This window comes from Pomacea canaliculata, linkage group LG7 (assembly GCF_003073045.1).
Source record: "Pomacea canaliculata isolate SZHN2017 linkage group LG7, ASM307304v1, whole genome shotgun sequence".
NCBI lineage: Eukaryota > Metazoa > Mollusca > Gastropoda > Architaenioglossa > Ampullariidae > Pomacea > Pomacea canaliculata.
In genome coordinates, this window is record NC_037596.1 from 20148100 (window position 1) to 20170616 (window position 22517).

The following is a 22517-nucleotide window of genomic DNA, read 5'->3' on the forward strand; positions in this document are numbered from 1 at the left end:
GGAATATTGACTGAGACCAAAAAAAGATGAAAGAAAAAGACACGTGGAGGCAGTTGTCAAACACCCAGAAGTTAAGGGCAAAGTACAAGTTTTGGACCCTTGGGAGAACTATTGTTGTGGATATATATATATTTTTTATTTTCTGAATGTTTATTTTGCTTTACTTATATATGTTTCTATTTTCATGAACGAGCGGATGCACCTGTCTGAACAACATAACTAAAGTGTTGAATGTTAAAGTCTAAAGTCAGAGTCGTAGTTATATATCGAGCAACAGCACATCATTAGACATGGTAAGCCTGCATATACAGGCTCACACGTTACACTTAGCGATCTGTTACAATTAGCCATTGATATGAACAAAGCAAACTCTGCACCTTATTTATTTTCTCATGTATATGTAATAATAATAATGATTAACCATCAGTTATTAACTGTCACCTGTATGTTAACTTAGTAGTTTGACTGTGACATCTTTCTTTGTGATGCTTGCAAACAAACGTTCTAATAAATGTAGGAGGATACTGAAAGATTATGAAAGGCATTTATGCATTAATAAGATACGTCATTTTGTTATAAAGTTGATGAAAATAATATTAATTTCTGGCCAAGACATTGTATGGCAGTTGCATATTCTCTCCATGTCTTCATGGCTTTACTCTGAATACTCTGCTTTTCTCCCACATTTTGGACATTTATTTAAATGTATGGAAATGTTTTTGACCAGAAATATACCATAGAAACATAACTCTTGTTTACATGAATAATTAACATATGGTGAAACTGATTTCATCATATATCATTTTTTGGCTTAGAGTGGAAGTTTCTAAAAGCCTTTCAATGCTGCTAAAATATGGGACAGTCATTAAATTGCCGTGATTAAAAAGCAATACAGCTGCAAAGGCATAAATATTTAGTGATGTTGTATATAGCTATGGGAAGTGTAAAATGCAAGAAGATAGGTGTTGTCCAGAAGCACTGGTCAGTGTAAGTCTAATGGACTGGGGATGTCTTGTAAAACTGGTCAGTTGTAAGCATCAAGGACTTAGGACATGATGCACTAGCAAATGGGATATTTTAGGTTGTGGTTGTCTTTTTTAAGAGTTTTGGTGATACAGTTAAGGTAGTATACGCAGTCATGGAAGCTAAACCTTCACGTACATTATTTGGAATGTGGTATTTCATTCTTCTTCCCTTACAGACTAAGTTGCTGTAACCACTAGACTATCAACCCCCCACAAGAGGAAAACAAAAGTAAATGATATTAATCTGTATATTTTGCCATGTCCACCATTTGTACAAATAAATCCCAAATCCGAGATGTTGGTGGATACCGTCAGTAAATGCTATTGCTGCCTTTCAGCTGGTTGCTATATAAATGTCACAACTACTACTTTTATGATTGAGTTGCTTGTTAAATCATTCATTGTTGATGCAGCAACTTATGCATAATACATACAACTATAAATGGATCAGTTAAAACTATAAATTTTTTGGTTGACACACACCTCATGTTTGTTGCACCTGAGAAGGGGCAGGGGCATGCGTGGGGTTGGACAGAAATTAGATATGTTGCAAACGTGAGAGTTCATTGTACATCAGTTAAATCATAGCTTGTACGGGTGCATGAGTGCAGTGTACAGGAGTTAAAGGTCAAAGCGGAGTGACATTAACATCATACACACCATGTGAGCCTGATGTCTTCAATTCTGTTAACAGCAAACACGGGAAGCTGGGGTATCAAAGAGCGAGAAGTTATCATCATTGCTTGTGTCTGCGCTGCTATCATCGTCACTCTTCTTGTTATCCTTGTCTGCTTCATCTGTCGCCGACGTCAGGCTAATGGTAAGACCTGTGTTTGTGTCCCATACTGTGTTTCTTGCTCCTGTCAAGTATGATTAATAAAAAATCTTTTATGACATTTTTTTAAAAAGTTCAGGTTTCCTTTTCGGGCAAAGATCTATTCGCAACACGTGCAGTTTAGCGGAAAGTAAAACCAATTTCCATCAGAAATTTCTTCACCTCTTTTATAGATCGCACATAGAGAGCGTTCTGTCCTTCTCATTCGTCTGTTTGTACAACAGCTGAACGTTGTTTCCGCCGTGTGAATGGTGCTGTGCGAATGAATGAAGCCTGAATGCGAAAGTCTGGTGCATATGAATGTGTGATGCTGATATTTTTATCGAGCTGCTCCCGAATCGGCCTCTGGGACAGATAAAGTCTTCCCTCTTCTAGAGAAACGGAGCGTTAGCTGACGGTGACGTCATCAGGCCTGGTGTAGAGTGCGGGCTGCGCGTGACAGTAGGGTATCGACCTCTACAGGGTAGGTTGTGTCTAGTGTGGGGGTACACAGTAGCCTGTAGCAGCAAGGCAGCTGCGCCTTGTGTGGATGTACACAGCAGCCTGTAGCAGCAAGCAGGCAGCGACCAGTTGTCTCTTACTGCGGCTGTGCCTTGTGTGGATGTGTGCACCAGTCGCCTCTTGCTGCCATTTTCTTACCTGTTGGACAGCTTCACGGGACTGTGTCGCAATGCTACAAGTCTAAGATGCAGCATCTTTCGGGTCATCATCAGTCTCAGTTCCCCTGTCATCCATGAAAGGCATCACACTTGGTAAATAATGTGGCGCAGGTTTGCAGTTTTTCCTGTCTCGTCTTGGCCTGTCAGTGATTTAGCGCTGTGTATCGTGGAGGGCCGCCATGTTGTTGCCGTGGTAGTCGCGCGCGGACGTGTAGAGGTTGGTGGTCGCACTGTCCACCACTCACACCCTGCATTAGTTTTCTAAGCTCAGGCTTTTTAAAGTTTATCGTCCTTTCATCTTTGTAATGCATGTACCAGAATACTTTCCTGAACTAATCATATTCCGAAGAACGGGAACAGCTTTCTTAACAGGTGGAAAGGATCGGCTCTCGTTGATTTTGTTTATGTTTTGTGGTCGTGCTTCGATTTGGATAGAAGTGTTGGACCTTTGTGTTTACAACTACTTCTGCTACGTTTTCTTTCTCATCTGGTTTGCAGCAGGCCTGTATATAATGTCTATAATGTCATTTTATGTGAGAACTGTTAGGATTTATTGGCTGGATCCCACTCCATCCTGCATCACGCTTCGGCAGCGACCTTGGGCTGAAGTGATGATCACCCTCTTGCAGTTTCATGTCATTACATTTCTTCATATTCTCAAGATTACTCAATATCGTCCCAGTATTCTCCTGATGTCACTCACCTTATTCTCTGGAGTCGTTACCGGTACATCTACAGTTATTGCCTTTTACAGTCGGCATGCAGCAACTCCTCGCATTGTTCTTCCTTCTTCATCTTTGTTACTATTTTGTGATCTTGTTCTACATCTTTGTTACTATTTTGTGATTCTGTTCAACGTCTTTGTTACTATTTTGTGATCTTGTTCTAAAGACATCAGCGGGCTGTACTTTATAAGAAAATTCTGCCATTTGTGCAACTTGAGAAATATACTCATGTCCAAATAAATAAATGATCCTTTATCAGTAATTCCTGACCTGATTTGTTTTTACTGCTACCGAGTGAGTGTGGACATAGTGTGGGTAATTGTTTAATAAATGTAACATCAAAGTCTTTCTCCTGGTTACATTTAATTGTATATCCTAGCTATCATTAGTATTAGTAGCACATTTGTGTTCCCATACTTGCTTGATGATGAGTGCCAACATGCATTAACAATTTACTTGTGTGAAATATGAAACCTTGATTTTTTTGGTCTTTCATCTTTCATTATAAGATTGTGTAATTCCTGGCAAAAACACTTCTTTCCCAGCTTTTATTATGCATTATTTTACTACTCTAAATTTAGCTTTGTTATATGTGAGTGCGTTCACTTTTAGAAACCATGTTTTTCAGCATTGAATTTCATTGTCTTTTCCTCTGAATGATTATACATCAGATTATTTTAAAATATAGTGAATAAAGACCTCAGTAGTAATACATCATTTATCTATATTGGAAATATGATAATATGCTGAAGCAAAACACTACAGTCGTCTTAACACTTAAAAAGGTTAAATGCCTGTAATCTCTTTTTCATACATTATGAGGAATCTGAATCTAAGAATAAGTGCTTTTCTTTGTAAAATCTTATCTATGTGGTCTTAAATTTCTTTTACATTATCACTGCTGTTCAGATTAAAATTTTTGCATACATGAAAATAGAGTTGGCCAAAAGATAAATCAGGCTTAACTGAAAGCAGTATGTAAAGCATGTATATCTTAAGTTGTAAATAATTATGTATTACCAGGGCTTCTGCTAAGGCTAAATTCTTTGGGGTCCCAGGGACCCCTTATTCAGATTTTTAAGGGGTCCCTGTTCTTTGCCCAAATTTGAAGGAGACCCCATTGACGAAAATTGAAGGGGTCCTCCGAACTTTTAATGCGTACTGTACGCAATTTTTTGCGTAAGCAGAAGCCCTGTATTACAGTATTTTGAAAAGGGACTTTTCAGAATGTTATTTAACAGCGAGAGCATTGTATTTGTTACTGATGACCATGAGGGTTTAAAAGAGATAATCTGAGTTGAATTAGATGAACATAGACAAAATAAGTGTAAATGTAATTTGTGGCTTCATGGAGAAATGGCATATATTTTGAAATTCTGTTTGTTTCAGCTAAAGAATATGCGGAGGAGAGAGAGAGGTAGGCATTGTCAGTTTGACTGATCAGTAATGTTTGATTTTTTCCCTAGTTTTGCTGACTTAAAAAATGTCATTAGTGTTAGTAAGGAGTTAAAACTGTTAATCATCTTTTGCTGTGTACCATCATATGATCAGATATGACCATGTAGCATCTAACTGCTTTAAGACTAACCCTGACTTAGCTTTGAAAAAAGCAACATAGTGGTAAAGCAGTTCTAGTGATGAAGTGACTGATTGCTTGTCATTGAGTGAGAAATGCAGCTCTCAGGGTTATTATGGTTAACACAAGGGGCATGCATGAGTAAGTCAAGTGTTAGAGGTGTCAGTTCAAAACAAGTGGTAAGTGAATTGGGCTTAGCAGTAAAATTCTGTGTATAAAAAGTCAGCACTAGATATCCAGGAAGACTTCTAATGATTTCTGTGTTTGGTTTTCAAAATTTATCTAGTTAGGCAGGACAATTTCCTTCCACCAAATTAACTATATTTTAGCATTAGGCAAAATGCTTTTGAATCTTTTATTAGCTAGAAGTCTTGAAATGGAAGAGGTGGCTTTTTTTTGTGTTTGTTTTAGCAGTCAGCCTCCACCTGTCAATGGAACTGTTTCTAGCAAAAAGCCACAAGCACAAACACAGCCGCAGGTGTACAACAATATTGGTATGTAACTACAGTACATGACTACAATAAAATGCCTTTTCCTCTGCAGCAGGTGTTGTTGCACCTACCATATTTATATTTCCTTCCTAGTTCTTCTATGCATTTTTAGTATGCCCCCTTTCTTTCCATCTCCTATTTCTTTATCTTATTGTTGGTCTTTTTTTTCTGTTGCTGCTTGCCATGATATAGCCTTCGTTGCTGGCTTGCCGTAAAATACTATTCCCTCCCTCCCTCTTCTGTTGCTGTTCCACATCCTCCTGAGTATGATTGTGGACTGGGAAGCAGTGTGAGTGGATTGGGAAGCAGTGTGCAGAATGTGTGCCAGTTCCCTTATCATATCCATGAACTTTAACAATGTACTTCCGTGAGGTAAGATTAAGCATGCCAGAGTCAAACAAATAACCCTTTCTATTTGACTGCTACTGTAAAAATTAATTTATAAGGATAAGCTTAGATAAAGCTGTCACTAACAATTTTAGACAACACATTCTAGGTACATTGTTGCGTGGTAACAGGGCAAGTATTGTTGTGCACTGGATTTAAAAATCCTCTACATTGAATATAAATATAGGTAACAACTGATACATAAAATAGGGTTGTTTGTTGTTGTTGTTGGTTTTTTTTTTTTTTTGTAAAATCACTCCACCTTTTACTTAAATGTATGAAGTTTATGAGGATAATATGTCATAATCAAAGTCTTTGTTGCTATTGTCATTGCTGCTTATGTTCTAGTGCAAGAGTTTAGTCCTGATAAAAACTAACATGCAATTGTTGATGCTGTTTATGTCCCAATGCAAGAGTGTGGACCAAGAGTGTATTGTCTGATAAAGGATAACATGCTTGTTGCCAGCAAGTGTGACTGCTACTGCTGCTAAGGTCTTAAGAGGATTGAAAAATTCATTGCTATAAATCGATTCAGTAAAACCTTATTAAGACATTCCATATTGGGACTGCTCTTCTTAGAAGAATATAACCAAAAACGTTTTCACAAACATATTTTGCTATATAAAAGTCATCTTTATTATGACTACCTTCCCAAAACAACTTACAACTGACTGTTTGTGCTCTATTACAACCTTTTAGCAGAACTCGTCTGTTGAAAAGTATTAAGTACTTTTTAAAATTGACTGTTTTTGGCCATCAGTTTCCCCTATGTTATGACTTTCTGCAGAAATAACATTGATTAAACATTTTTCAGTACTGCTTTTTCATTTGGTCACTAGTCATTTCAAGCCAAACCATTTTGCTCTAGTCACATCTACTGCTCGCCTAAGGCAGATCAACCTTACCATGACCATATCCCGTCTATGTATATATTGCCAAAAGAAGAATTTATCCAGGCCCAAAAGATGAATGATCAACAATGGCATGAATAGCTGTTAATGTCAGGGTTACCAACAAAGCCATGCATTGTTCGAACAGGTTCAGCCGCCATCTTACTAAGCAGATATGATCACTTGGCAATAAACATTCAGAGACCAAATCTCATGATTGTGCATAAACAAGATTTAACTCATTATTTTGTTAATGTTTGATTCTTTTTAATAAAAAGATTTGTTATCATTCTTTAGTGTTGAAGCTCTTATTAAATGTATATGCAGATGTTTATTTAAAATCTCACAGTGAAATGTGATTTTCTCTTAAATCATTTTGGCTCCTGGTCATGCTGGAATTCCTGGCAGTGTCCAAGCAGACCTCGCTGCCAAGGCTGCTTGCCAGTCTCCTGGTCAAATGCATCACTGGTGTCATCTGACTGCAAGTCTACTGAATAACCTATGTTCAGTCCCTGTGGCAATGCCACTAGGATACTCTGGGCCAGAACAAATTACACGCCATCCTTGGGGTTTTTTGTTCCGAAACATTTTATACATGATTACTTTCTCTCACCATGATACAGCCTTAGTTGCTGGCATGGCATAAAACACAACCAACCACCCACAGAGTACTAGGATTATGTGTGTGCATGAAAGGTCACTGCTGTGCTTTACTGAACGTTTAGCCTGAAATACAATGGTCAGCCAAAAATAATGAGCTTATCAACTGAAAGTGTGACAGAAGGAAGAAGAGGATTGTTGCAGGCTTCTGAAAGTATGATTGGAAGAATGATGATTGTTGCGATCCAAGTCTTTGATAGAAAGCATTACTTTAGTAAAAGTTTATTGACTAATAATTGCTCATGTTAGTTTTCTGGGCATGCAGCTTGGTTGTTTCTTGCTATTATCTGTGAGTTGAGTTGTTGTGAAGGAATCTCTTTCTTCTGGGGTAGTTTACCATAAACTCATTCACTCTTCAGGAAGTAGGCAGTGATATTTTGGCATGTGCAGTGTTATGGCATGTGCAAGCTTTTTGACTGTTGGCATGTTATATGAAGATGGTACAAAGTAATGGCATGGCATGTCCACATGCTCGGAAGATTCAGCACATCTGTGCATTATTGATCTTATGAAAGACGCAAGTGCATATCTACAAAGGTAGTCTGGCAGCATTATGTCTTTACCTGTTGTAGACAGCCGCTACCCTGCCTTTTCCTCCAGTGAGCTGGAGCCACCGTATTGGGACATGAGTTCACGCCATGTGGGATGCATGGAGGACAACTCCTTCGACTCAGAACGAGAACGGCATATGATGGAGCTACAACTAAGCCGACAAAATGAGGCTATATGTATGTGAGCTCTGGCCTGACCATGCTAATTCTTTGCAGCATCACTACCCAGCTAATCTCACAACACCCTTCTCCCTTCTCTCCAACAGAACTACCCAGCTAATCTCACAACACTCTTCTCCCTTCTCTCCAACAGAACCACCCAGCTAATCTCACAACACCCTTCTCTCCAACAGAACTACACATCTAATTTCCTCATACCTTCTTGTTCAGTCCTTTCCAGTAATACTACAACTGATCTCCCCATTCTTGTTTGAACCTTACATAGTTGGCATCCAGCAAAGTAATGGAATGTCAGCAATACGGATGCTTTCCAGCATAGAATTTTGTAACCTGTGGCAAGTGACAATCATATTTTCCCATTAGTATCCCTGTGACAAAGTTTGGTTATGCGAACGGCTTCAACATTAAATTCTTTTATTATTTTTAGCCACAAGTTATTGTACACAAACCAAACACACACTCTTTTAAAATAGAATTTGCTTTTAGTTTGAAATGTGGTCTTTGTTCTTAGATCTTAAGAATGGCAGCAAATTGAAATGTGACCTTGAAGTCAGAGCAAGATGTTTCCAGACAGCCAAAAATGCTATAGTATCTTGCTTAGGGATTCAAGGAACATAGTTGTGACTCACTTGCTTTGCATAATCATAAGTCTAAAGAGCAGATAGGTTGATCACTAAAAATAGTATGATAACTTTTGGGCAATAGATAACTAATTCTGGGCTGTCGATTTCTGCAACTTAAGTTACAACTGAACAAGAAAGCCAAGGTGTAGCTAGCAACCACCTTTAAGAAAAAGAAACATTCTCTGTACAGCAACCTATGATCCAGAGAACAGCGTAAGGACAATTCTGGAAAATATGGAAATGTGATTTTCGAACTGTTAGTATGATTTTTTGGTTGTGGCAATTTTTTAATGAAGGCCTGGTCCTTGTATTTTGTCTGCTATTTCAGTGCATCTGCACTGTAACCATGCCACCTAAGAGAGTTGTCAAAAGCACTGACATTCCTTCTGGTGATTAAATAAAAAGCAAACCTGCCTTAAAATTTATACCCAACTGACTTTAAGTGTGCTGAACTCTGTTAAAGTGGAAAGGGGATTGCTATACAGTATCATATTGATACCACACATATTGTTGAATGGTGTTCTTTGGAGTAAAAAGTCTCAACATCATACGGTCACTGAGAAGAGTGATGCTCACTCATACATTTTTCTGTATTTATAGGACAAATATAAAATATGGAAACCTAGAGATTTCTAGATGTACTTGTCCTTGTTAATTCTTACTTCCGAGCTGCAAGGAATGTCGTAGTTGATGGATACTATCATGGGGAAAGAACCTACCATCGAGCTCCCAATAATGTTGTTGAAGTTAATGAATGGTAATAATAATAATAACTTTTTAGCTGCAAGAAGACTCAACATCCCTGGGGCTAAGGAATTCTACTTTGGAGAAGGTTACTGGTTCAAGCCCTACTTGTGTTTACCTATAAAACATTTAACAATGACATGCTGTCAAATTTTAATGTTCTAAATGTTTAGTCATTCTGTTCAGGATATTTAACTGATTTTTGCAAAACTCTGTATCAGAGAGCAAGGCAGCATGATCACCAAAAAGTAAAATTAACAGTTCTATAAAATCTGGAGAGAATTGAATACAATGTCATCAGAAATATTAGTAAGATGAAAGGCCATCTACCATCAAAAAGACTTCCCCATGTTCACTTATGAATGAGCTCTTAACAAATGGAATAAAACCTCCAATGTGATAGACATTGGTAGTGCTAATGTTAGCTCAGACCTAATTTTTTTTTTTCTTTCTGTTTCGCAGATGGCTCTGCCGATGGCTTCAGGAATCGACAGGGTAGGGATTGATTTTTTACTTTAGACTTTCAACAAAATGTTGATGCTGACATAATAGGATTTACTAGCTTCTCATTTATTATTATCTTTTGCCATATCCATCTCTAGCACTCATCTGGTGTATTTCCTTTCTGTCTCTTTTCATAATAATATGTTGTGTATTGCCATCTCCGTCTCTAGCACTCAGTATATAGTATATATTTCTGGTCTCTTTGTTTATAATTGTATGCTGTCCCTGTTCAGTTGTCCCCTGTCCCTCTCTAGCACTTAGTATATCTGATGTATTGTCACTGTTCATAATTATATGTTGTGTATTGCCATCTCCCTCTCTAGCATTCACATGTCTTCTGATCAATTTATTTGTGTTATGGGTTGCTGAATGTCTCAGTAGTATTGGGTATAGAGGATGCATAAAATGTCTTTGATCATTGTGTGTTTTGTGTTGTTTGCAGATGTATTCAATTCGTCAACAGTTTTGCGAGGGGGGGGTCGAGAAAAATACATTGACCTGGAGGATCATCAGGACCCTAGTCTGCAGAGTCAGGAAAGTGGCTATTCCACTGGAGACACTGCCAAGCCCAAAAAGGTCATCTATGAAGTTGTTGTTTGAGAAGTGTCTCATCGTGGTCCTGTCATCTATGAAGCTGTTGTTTGAGAAGTGTCTCATTGTGCTCCTGCTGAGTGACTTTTGTATGCTGGTGCACTTTTTAAGTGTCCTTGTATTCTTGACCTGAGTAGCACACCTTGTCTGCTCATGTCCCCATATCTTGCCAGTGCACACAGATTCTTGTTCTGCATGTTGTGAGTCACCACAAACAAAATAAACATGTTATAACCAGCCTTGTGAGTCACCACAAAATTGACATTAACAGGTTGTGTCCAGCCTTCTACAAGTGGCCTTAAAGTCTGCCTCAGAATCTCTACAGCCGTCCACTTATTTTCAGATGCAGATTTTTTTCATGTTGCTCAGTTCTCCAATCACATATTGACTTTCAGGCATCAGGTGTGGTGTTTCTAATTGTGCTATGACAGGTGCACATCACATTTACCTGTGCACTTGCATAGCAGGCAACAATGCAAACGTCTCCGTCTGTACTTTATACAACTGACAAAAAAAAAAGATGCTGTGTAGTAGATGACCAGTACCATCCTGCTGTGACCAAACTTTTAAGCTATTTCACTGACTCTCATAGGGTAGATGCTGCATAAAGTCACAAACGACAAGTATGATGTTGAACACACACAAAACAGAAATGATAAGAAGGCCTTTATGTTGCTACATCTGAATGAGACATTGCATTGTGTTGGATAAAAGAAGGCAAACTGTTACACTGCCACCATAAACTAAGGTGATCAGCTGTACTTTATTCTGTATATGTGCTGTACAGAGTTTAGAAAAGAACTGACAAGCTAATGCAATATTTCATCAGCGACATATATGCAGCTCACACAGTGTTTCAGAAGTCTGTAGCCATTCAGCGGACCTCTTAGTCAAAACAACAATAAAAAAGTGCTAGATAAAACGAAAAAATCTGGTTCAGCATTATGATTAGCACAGTTTTTTGCATGGGAACACTAAACTCTGAAGTGTTCAATGTTCAGTGGCCAGCTCTTGACTACTTTTGTTCACTGGCTTGCCAGTCCAGTGTTGATTGTAGCAGTTAAGACTCTGGGTTTGTGTTTGGGGAAGGGTGTGAGAGAGAGAAACTGTGGCCACTTGCATAAATGTGTGAGTTCTGCCTGCTTGTATGACTTTTATCATGTGCTTGTATATTACGCAGCTTTTGATTTTACATTTCTGTTGTATCCATTGCTATATATGACTGGGCTTCCATATTGTTATATGGTGCAGGGTGTGTTGTTCACACTCACGTAGGTTTCTATTCATAAATTTTTGTATTTTGAAAGTTTTATAAGGGCCCTGGCTTTCAAGATCTACTAAGAATTGTAATCTGGCTAAGGTACATCACTATCATCACTAAAAACAGGAGACTATTTTTCTGCAATATCGCATGAAATAAGTGGCGCTGCTCACTGGGCTGAGTTGGGCAGAGGAGGGGGGGGGGATTGGTGTTTTACGCCGTGTCAGCAACTAAGGCTATATTACGGCAAGCAGCCAGCCCTGTAAGAGTTGGGCAGAGGAATGAAATGAACGCTATTTGCAAAGTAGTGATAAAAAACCACCCATCAGCGACTCGCCAGAATTTGTTTAAGACCATTTAGTGTCTTCAGCACTTTTTGTACATAAAAGCTTACTATTTCTTTGTTGGAGTCTCTTGTAATAGCCATAATGCAGATTGCGTGCTTCACTTTATTTGTAAACATAAAATTACTAGCTGCAGACTTTTTCATGTTTAGTGCCATTCCACCTTTGTTTATATTGCATGGAGTGATGGAGTGGCAGCAAATGGAGTGATATTAGGTATAAAAGTAAGGTTAGTCTTCAAACTTTGGGTTAGAATTTGGTGCATAGTTCTGTACCTTGTGAATAAAGGTAAATCCCCTTGATTCACTTATAGTCATTAGTTTTTGTAGCACATAAATCTTGTTACACTAACACTTAATTTCTTGCTTTAGATAATGGATGCCTTAATACAGATAATTTAAGTTTCATCCTCTAATACCATATTTTCCTACCTTTGACTTTGAGAGCCAGACACCTTGAGAAAATATCTTTAACAAACTTGTGTGTGATGAGTTGAACAGAAACAGTTTAATGGAAACCAAGGAAAGGACTAGAAGCAGCTTGAAAGATAAGGTACTGATGTTCCTAAGTAAGAGGTAGCTGTGACCAGAGTGGTTTGGCAACAAACGACAGCATTGCTATACTGATCTATTGGTGCTTGAGATTCAGCTGACTAAAGAAGTTATCTGCTCAAATACAAGCATATGACCCATTACTTGAATAGAAATGAGTTAGGCCATTGCAATTGTGGCTGTAAAATGTGACTATGTGCATCAGGTTGCACAGGTAACACGAAAGCTTAGGAAATGTTGGTTGTGTTGGTGTGATTGTTTCGCAATGTATACAGTATTGTAAAGCAAAAGAACAAGGCAAAAAAAATACTCCTAAATGGATTGTACTGAACAAATGCAACCCTTTTTCTTCTTGGTGATTTGGCAGCATGATGTGTGCGTGCTAGAATGCCAGCATGTGACTAAGGTAACATTTTGGCAGCATGTTGTGTGAGTGTTAGAATGTCAGCATTGATGCATCAGATGATTGTAATCAACCCAACTCAGGACTGGTTCCTTCATAATGCAGACAATCATGTGGCCTTGACTCCATTCTGCTTGAAGGAAAGGTCAAAGTAGCCATCTTCAGCTCAACATCACACTATTAGACTTTTGGATTTTAAAAAACAAACAAGAGGCTAACAATATGCATGTCCTGTCTCGCAGTAGTTTTCATGCATCATGGTCAAGAAATAAAGCAGACTACCGCAACATTCTCTAGCACAGTAATGGTCGCGCTGAGTCCCAGCTCAAAAAGTGTTGCTGGACATGCACTATTGTGTAGTGCCAGAGTATGTCACAACCTGGCAGTGAACAAGTTGTATTTTCTAGTGTAAAGTATGACAGTGGCACTAGACACTGCTGTGTAATGCTGTATTGTGGAGTATGACAGTCTGGCACTAGACACTGCTGTGTAATGCTGTATTGTGGAGTATGACAGTGGCACTAGACACTGCTGTGTAATGCTGTATTGTGGAATATGACAGTCTGGCACTAGACACTGCTGTGTAATGCTGTATTGTGGAGTATGACAGTGGCACTAGACACTGCTGTGTAATGCTGTATTGTGGAATATGACAGTCTGGCACTAGACACTGCTGTGTAATGCTGTATTGTGGAGTATGACAGTGGCACTAGACACTGCTGTGTAATGCTGTATTGTGAAGTATGACAGTCTGGCACTAGACACTGCTGTGTAATGCTGTATTGTGGAATATGACAGTCTGGCACTAGACACTGCTGTGTAATGCTGTATTGTGGAATATGACAGTCTGGCACTAGACACTTCTGCGTAATACTGTATTGTGGAATATGACAGTCTGGCACTAGACACTGCTGTGTAATGCTGTATTGTGAAGTATGACAGTCTGGCACTAGACACTGCTGTGTAATGCTGTATTGTGGAATATGACAGTCTGGCACTAGACACTGCTGTGTAATGCTGTATTGTGGAATATGACAGTCTGGCACTAGACACTTCTGCGTAATACTGTATTGTGGAATATGACAGTCTGGCACTAGACACTGCTGTGTAATGCTGTATTGTGGAGTATGACAGTCTGGCACTAGACACTGCTGTGTAATGCTGTATTGTGGAGTATGACAGTGGCACTAAACCATGTTGTATAATGCTGTATTGTGGAGTATGACAGGGCACTAGACACTGCTGTGTAATGCTGTATTGTGGAGTATGGCTAAATGTTGAGTATGGGTCAGAACACAACTATTGCCTTAGTCTATGCCCTTAAAGCACTCTGGGATGTTTATTTGGATATGCATGGGTGTTTGATGAAATTTGTGGAAGTATTGAATTGTTCCAAATTATACTACTTAATTAAACTGACATATTCATGTTTATAAAATTGCAAGGATTATGCTCTGTTTATGTATACAAATGTTTGTACTTTTTATATACCACATGTTCTTGTATATAATTTGTAATCACAGATCAAAGTTTCAATTATAACAATTGTTTCGACCATAAGGTCAAAGAAAAAGTACTTCACAACGGTAGAAGCAGTTTATTTCATAACATGGGTCATAATCAGGCTTAGAATCTGCCCAAGTATTCATATGTGCATTAGTATCTGCCTCTGTGTGTGTGTGCATGTGCACAAGGAAGTACGCAAGAGAGGGAAGAAGCATGGTTGTGAGGTACAAGACATAAAGGTTGTTCAATCAAAACCAAATAAACATCAACTTGAGCATATAGGATGCCCTGTGCATGCTTGTGTGTGCAGATGTTTATACATTCATTCGTTTTTGTCTGTATTATTGTATACACCAATTCAAAATAACTATAGTTCTTAATGCACAACATAGATCCTGCAAAATAATAGCACATATATTATGCAAAGTAAATTTAGTTCTTTTACTGCATGCTAGTATGTAGTTTATTTAAAATAACTTTTATTTCACAACAGCACAAATCTTTATCAAATAAAGATTCACATCAGGTTAGGTTTGAATGTTAGAGTGACTTGCCCTAAGTAAACATGATGAAGTGGCTATGTGCTGAGTGAGACAACGTAGTTTTCAGCATTTAACAGCTGTTTTTACAAGACTCAGGGAAAAAATACATGGTCCATATGCTAGCAAATGATCTACATAAAGGGCTTTTTCTGTTGACTAATAAATTGACATAACTTACTAAAAGTCACTATATAATCACAAAATAATTGTAATCAGCTTCTTACTAGCAGCCCTATGCTCCTGAAGTGAGCAACAAGGAATAGTTACTGGTAGGCACTGGTGCTAACTGGAAGAATACAGACTCAATGTTTAAGAATTTGTATATCGGTCAAACTATTGGTCATACACATCAACTGTATATGGCTATTATATAATGGCAGCAACAGTCAAACAGACATCTCTGACTCCATGAACATTTTAATTAATAGAAAAGCAGTTCAGTTTGTCAATTTTGTTGGAAAAAGAAACACGAAAGATTTTATAGAAAGGAATTGGAGAAACAAAAGAACTAATTACAAAGTGCATCACACTAATTTTGAAAGATGTTCTTTTCATTTCCATTACTTCTTTAAAGCTACAAAAACTTACACCTATCCTTAAAGTCATAAACTCTATTTCTTTTTGTATGTTTGGGAATGAAACGTGAAGTTTAATTATTGTAAGCATTTTAAATTAGTTATTGAATGCAAAAATGTTTGACTTTTGATAGCCCCCAAGGGCCCGGCTTCTAGTGCCGGGGGCGAACACCCAGCCTTTCTCTGGCTGGGTGACAAAGCTGGCCCACCCCTTTTCCTCAGGCTTTCCTTTTTCTTGCTTCATTGGCCCTTTCATCTCTATTCTTTTTCAAAGTAAACATCTCCCTCAGTTACTACAGTTTTACCCTTCCTTTCTTCTGACTTCACCGGTCCTTCTTCTGTTTTTCCTTCTCCCATTACATCTTTCTTCGAACATCATTTCCTGTCTGCGGCCTTCTTTAGGTCCCCTGCGTTTGCCGTGCAGGGCGACCCGTGTCGGGGGAGGATGGGATCCTGGAGGTTGAGGTCCCTGATGGGTTACGGCCCATCATACCAACACACCTCTTTGGCCCGGACTTCCCCTAGACGGGGGGTTGGTGTGGCCCACACCAATCAAGCGGCTGGTCGTGAATTGCCCTAGCTTTGCTAGAAGGCTGCGGCCGGGGTCAATCTGGTCTTGCTTCTGGAAGGCCAGAGTATATTCCTTGTGTAGCCCTGGTGTGACCCTGCTGGAAATACCCTAGTGGTACCGCTCGGTCGCATCCCCTAGTTGGACTCCGTGGTGGCTGGGGAGCACAAGGAACGAAACGTTAATCCTTTTATCATGGCCAAAAAATTATCTAACCTGGGGAAACGCATACGAGAAGATGATTCCTCTGATAGTGAAGAGGAAGTGAGAGAAGCATTGGGGGCTGGCCCCGTTTTTGGTGGTAGAAGGCGCAGAGCAGGACCGACCTCTCTCGTCTCTATCACCTTTGCCATAGCGAAAGGTTTTAAAAACATTTCAACAATTTTCTACTATAAGACGTTTGCGCTCTGGACAATTCCTTGTTCAGTGCGCAAATCAAAAGCTTCTGAAGCCTTACGCCGATGGGACGGTAAACAGTTCGTCGATCGCCCCCATAAAAGTACATCACATCGATCCCTCAACTCTTCGAAAGGGGTCATTCGTTGCCCGACCTTGCTGGGATGACTGAGACTGACATCAGGTCAGAATTGGCATCTCAGGGGGTCTCAGCAGTACAACAGTCACACTAAAGAGGGACGGGAAATCTATTCCCACAAACACCTTATTTCTAACCTTCTGTCTACCCAAAATACCCGACTTCATTGAAGTCGGGTACTTACGGGTAAAAGTTTCAATCTTCATTCCATCTCCCTTGCGCTGTTTCAACTGCCAGCGTTATGGTCACGGGGCGAGCTTCTGCAGGTCCCAGGCCCGCTGCTTTCGCTGCGGCGGTACCGGCCATGCAGCAGCTGATTGCTCTTCAAGCGCAAAATGTGCAAACTGTGATGGAGCACACGTCGCATCATCTAAAGACTGCCCGAAGTGGAAGGAAGAGGCAGCCATTCAGCGCGTACGTGCGGAATCTGGCGTCTCGTACGCTGAAGCCCGCCGTCGCGTAGTGGGTGGCTCCTCAGGAACACCTTCTACTTCGAATTCCATATCTTATTCAGCAGCAGTCATAAAGCGACCTTCCACCTCTGTGTCCATACAGACTGACATGACTTGGGTCTCCTCAGAAGGCCCTGTTCCTATAACTCAATCTATGCCGCCTCCTCCTCCTCCTCCTCCTCCTCCTGCAAGTTGTGGTGGCACCCAGTCAACACAGAAAACTCAAGCATCCCAAGCTACACAAGCATCACAGTCAAAGCCTTCCACCTCACCAACCAGAAACACCGTCAGACAGCAAACGCGCAATACAAAACAAATAAAAAACAAGAATATCACACCACAGACAGACAAGAATACCAAAACAAAACAAAAATCACCTGAAAAATCCACTACATCCGGGACCACCACAGCAGCACCTATACCAGTTCTTAATCGCTTCACTCCTCTTGGCGAGCAGGGGATGGATATGGATGAGCGACGCTTAATGTCGCCTTCTCCTTCCCGCCGTCCCCTGCCCTCTCCTGGATCTTCTCCTTCAGTTACTATGGGGCGATCTACGTCCCTTTCTCACAGATAACACATGTCTAAAATCCTTCAATGGAACTGTCGAGGAATCCGAGCAAACTTTGAAGAACTCCGATGCCTAACATCTCGCTTTTCTCTTGATGTAATAGCTCTGCAAGAGACTCATCTTCTCATACAAACTCTTTTTCCTTCAAAGGCTATCGAGTTCTACGTCAAGACTCACCAAATGACGTACCTTCAGGAGGGACTGCTCTTTTTATTCGTTCAAACCTTTTATTTAGCCAGGTTCCACTCAATACTAATCTTCAAGCTGTTGCGCCGAGTTTCTCTGGGCAAAACTATCACTATATGCAGTCTTTATCTACCTCCATCAGCTCGGATATCCCGACAGGACCTTGAGAGTCTTTTAACCCAACTTCCTACTCCCGTCCTTCTTTGGGTGACTTTAATGGACACCACCCCATGTGGCGGGGCCTCGACTGACACCAGAGGAGAGTTGTTGGGATCATTTTTTATGGAAAATGATCTCTGTATTCTGAATGACGTTCAAACACCTTTTGCCGTCCACACAACAGCACAGAGTCAGCAATTGATTTGTCAGTGGTTCAGCCCAGCACTTTTATTAGATTTTAACTGGGCTGTACATGATGACCTGTGTGGCAGCGATCATTTTCCCCTTGTTTTACATTTACAAATGGTCTGGAGCGGGACGATAACCTTCACAAAGGCGGGTGGAATTTAACTAAGGCAGACTGGCTTGAATTTCAGACCCTCTGCTCCACCCACCCTTACCAGAAACCCGTTTTTTAATTTTGAGATTGAAGATATTAGAAAAGACCCGATGTTACACCCTGCTAAAGTTTTCACTACAAGTTTAAATAAAATTGCATCAGAAACGGTTCCGGTACTAAGGCACCGTAATAACCGACCAAGGGTGCCTTGGTTTTCAGAGGAGTGTAGGGTAGCTCAGCGCGCGCGGAAAAAAGCCCAGCGTCTTGTCTTCCGTCAACCCACTCCTGAAAATGTAATAAATTTTAAACGTACCCGAGCTCATACCCGTTATATATTTAAACAGGCAAGGAAACTTGCGTGGCAGAGATTTGTGTCCTCATTATCCTCCCGTACCACTTCTCAAGCGGTGTGGGCGGCCATAAGGAAGATAAAGGGAAGATTTCAGGCTGAGTCAATAGGCCATCTGCGGTTGGAGACTCTATTCTCACAGAGGTACAGGATGTCGCAAATTCCTTAGCATCCACCTTTGCTCATATTCTTCCTCTTCACACTACTCTTCAGATTTTCAACGCTTAAAATCTGTCCAAGAATCATCGGGTTGTGACTTTTCTTCAGACAACTCCGAAAAGTACAACCTACCTTTTTCTCTTTCTGAACTACAACAGGCCCTTCAAAAGTGCAAGGATTCTGCACCGGGTCCTGACAATATTTCCTATCAGCTATTAAAACATCTCCCACAGTCTTCTCTCCTTCTCCTTCTAGATATCTTCAACTTTATTTGGGTATCCGGCTGTTTCCCCCCCTCGTGGAGAGAGGCAGTAGTTATACCCATTCCAAAACCTGGTAAGGATACCTCTGATCCAAATTCTTACCGCCCTATCGCTCTCACTAGTTGTCTATGTAAAACTCTAGAACGTATGGTAAATGCTCGCCTTACCTGGTACCTCGAATCTCAGAGTCTCCTCTCCAACCTGCAATGTGGCTTCAGAAAACGCCGCAGCACCCTGGACCATTTGGTCCGTTTTGAAACCTTTGTCAGGGACGCTTTTGTCGGCAAAGAACATGTTCTAGGGGTGTTTTTTGATTTAGAGAAGCATACGACACTACCTGGAAGCGGGGTATTCTGTTAGACCTCCATGCCCTGGCTTCCGGGGTCGTATGCCACTCTTTATGAGAATTTTCTTTCAAACCGCCATTTTCAAGTCAGAGTAGGGTCTATACTGTCTGATCCTCATGGAACAGAAATGGGTGTCCCTCAGGCAGCATTCTTTCTCCAACTCTTTTCAACATCAAAATCGACTCAATCTTGAAATCAGTCTGTCCAGGTTTAGAGGCCTCTTTGTATGTAGATGACTTCGCTATCTGCATACGAGGCCGCTCCCTTCCATGCCTCGAACGCCGGCTTCAGCTGTGCGTAAATGCTGTACAAAAGTGGGTGACAGAAAACGGCTTCAATTTTTCTCCTACGAAGTCAGTATGCATCCACTTTTGCAAACTGAGAGGTATGTTTCCAAACCCTTCTATCACTGTCAAAGGCACGGTACTCAAGGTGGTCCAAGAGGTTAAATTTCTCGGGGTCATCTTTGACCGTAAACTGTCTTTTCTACCTCATATCAAATCTCTACGCCTATCTTGTCAGAAAGCCTTGGACATTCTTAGAGTAGTTGGCCATGTCAGCTGGGGAGCGGATCGCACGGTTCTGCTACGTCTCTACCGTGCCCTGGTCCGCTCCAAGCTAGACTATGGATCCATTATCTATGGCTCTGTTCGAGAGTCCTACCTAAAAATTCTTGATCCAATTCATCATCAAGGGCTCCGCATCTGTCTGGGTGCCTTTCGCACCACTCCTGTACAAAGTTTGTACGCAGAAGCTGGTGAGCCTCCACTTTCTCTCCGTCGTTTGAAACTCATGCTATCATATGCCTGTCGCTTAAAATCCCATCCTGGGAATCCTGCGTACCGTGCTGTCTTCAGACCTCAGCGTGCTGCCCTGTATGCCATTCGTACCAAGGAGCAAAAGCCTCTTTCACTCCGAGTAGCACCTCATCTTCAAGCTGCCGGAGTAGATATCAAGCAGGTAGAGCCTTTACCTCCACAAACAACTCCTCCTTGGATTCTCCCTGTTCCTGAGATTCGCTTTGATCTTACAACTTTCAAAAAAAGGGGACACTAGTGACCCCATCTATCTTCAACACTTTCGTAAACTTATTCTGATTATCCCAATTCTGTTCAATCTTTACAGATGCTCCAAAATCCCAAGTGGTGGCCCAGTCGCTGCGCAGCAGTTCCTTCCTGCCAACCACAACGGGCTGCTTCAGTCCGATTGGCAGACGAAAGTTCTATCTTTACAGCAGAACTTTATGCTATCATGCTTGCCTTGCAGCATGCACACCGTTCTTCGGAGCACAACTTTCTGATAATCTCAGACTCTCTTTCTGCTCTCCAAGCTCTTATTTCAAATGAATCTGACCACCCCCTTGTGGTCAAGATTCATAAAATTCATGCAGCACTTATCGAACGAAACAAGGACATTGTCTTTATCTGGTCCTGGCCATTCTGGCATTCCAGGCAATGTTCGAGCAGACCAGGCTGCTAAGGCTGCATGTCAGTCCCCTGTAAAATACAGTTCCTTATTTCATCTGACTGTAAAACTTACTTACATCCTACATACTGACTTTAATGGCAAAACCTCTGGAATACCCTCTGTCAGAATAAATTATTCGCCACTCTTCCCTGTCTTCTGACGCCCACCTTTGTGCCATACCACAAGGCGGGGGAGTAGTCTTAACAAGACTAAAGACAGGACAACACATATGCCACGCAAGGATACCTCTTGCGAGGGAACAACCACCAGGTTGCCCCTGGTGTGGGGAACATCTTGACGTGGTGCACCTTCTCTTGAACTGTCCGGGGCTTCAGACCATTCGTCAAAAATTTATACAGTAGATTCATTGTATGTTTTATTTAGGTCCATCCCATCGGCAGCTATTTTGGTTTTTTAAAAAGAATAGGACTTTTACAACAAATCTAAGTCTAATATATATCTTATTTATTTCTGTTTGTTGGTGGCCTTTTTGGGCTCCACCACCCATTTTACACCATATTTGTTTCTTTAACATTTAGTTAACGTATTACCGTGGTCTGATTTTAAGTTAAATAACTGGAGAAAATTTACCCTGAAACTTTTAAACATAAAAATTTGTTATTGCCATGATATAGCCTTAGTTGCTGGCATGGCATAAAACCCAAATAAACAAACAAACTTCTGTTTTTCCTTCTCCCATTACATCTTTCTTCGAACATCATTTCCTGTCTGCGGCCTTCTTTAGGTCCCCTGCGTTTGCCGTGCAGGGCGACCCGTGTCGGGGGAGGATGGGATCCTGGAGGTTGAGGTCCCTGATGGGTTACGGCCCATCATACCAACACACCTCTTTGGCCCGGACTTCCCTAGACGGGGGTTGGTGTGGCCCACACCATCAAGCGGCTGGTCGTGAATTGCCCTAGCTTTGCTAGAAGGCTGCGCCGGGGTCAATCTGGTCTTGCTTCTGGAAGGCCAGAGTATATTCTTGTGTAGCCTGGTGTGACCCTGCTGAAATACCCTAGTGGTACCGCTCGGTCGCATCCCCTAGTTGGACTCCGTGGTGGCTGGGGAGCACAAGGAACGAAACGTTAATCCTTTTATCATGGCCAAAAAATTATCTAACCTGGGGAAACGCATACGAGAAGATGATTCCTCTGATAGTGAAGAGGAAGTGAGAGAAAGCATTGAGGGGGCCTGGCCCCGTTTTTTGGTGGTAGAAGGCGCAGAGCAGGACCGACCTCTCTCGTCTCTATCACCTTTTGCCATAGCGAAAGGTTTTAAAAACATTTCCAACAATTTTTCTACTATAAGACGTTTGCGCTCTGGACAATTCCTTGTTCAGTGCGCAAATCAAAAGCTTCTGAAGCCCTACGCCGATGGGACGGTAAACAGTTCGTCGATCGCCCCATAAAAGTTACATCACATCGATCCCTCAACTCTTCGAAAGGGGTCATTCGTTGCCGGACCTTGCTGGGATGACTGAGACTGACATCAGGTCAGA

General features: G+C 40.9%; 1 protein-coding gene across 1 annotated transcript in view; it reads left to right on the forward strand.

The window, feature by feature from the left end:
- LOC112567515 (hemicentin-1-like) overlaps positions 1–10960 on the forward strand; it is a 62700-nt gene extending 51740 nt beyond the window's left edge. Inside the window, exons 19-24 of the mRNA XM_025244209.1 lie at positions 1720–1845; positions 4634–4661; positions 5232–5314; positions 7821–7976; positions 9809–9841; positions 10293–10960. Coding sequence (XP_025099994.1) covers positions 1720–1845; positions 4634–4661; positions 5232–5314; positions 7821–7976; positions 9809–9841; positions 10293–10450 — 584 coding nt within the window. The 3' untranslated portion in view covers positions 10451–10960. The remainder of the gene's footprint in view (positions 1–1719; positions 1846–4633; positions 4662–5231; positions 5315–7820; positions 7977–9808; positions 9842–10292) is intronic.
- Positions 10961–22517: the final 11557 nt, after the last annotated feature.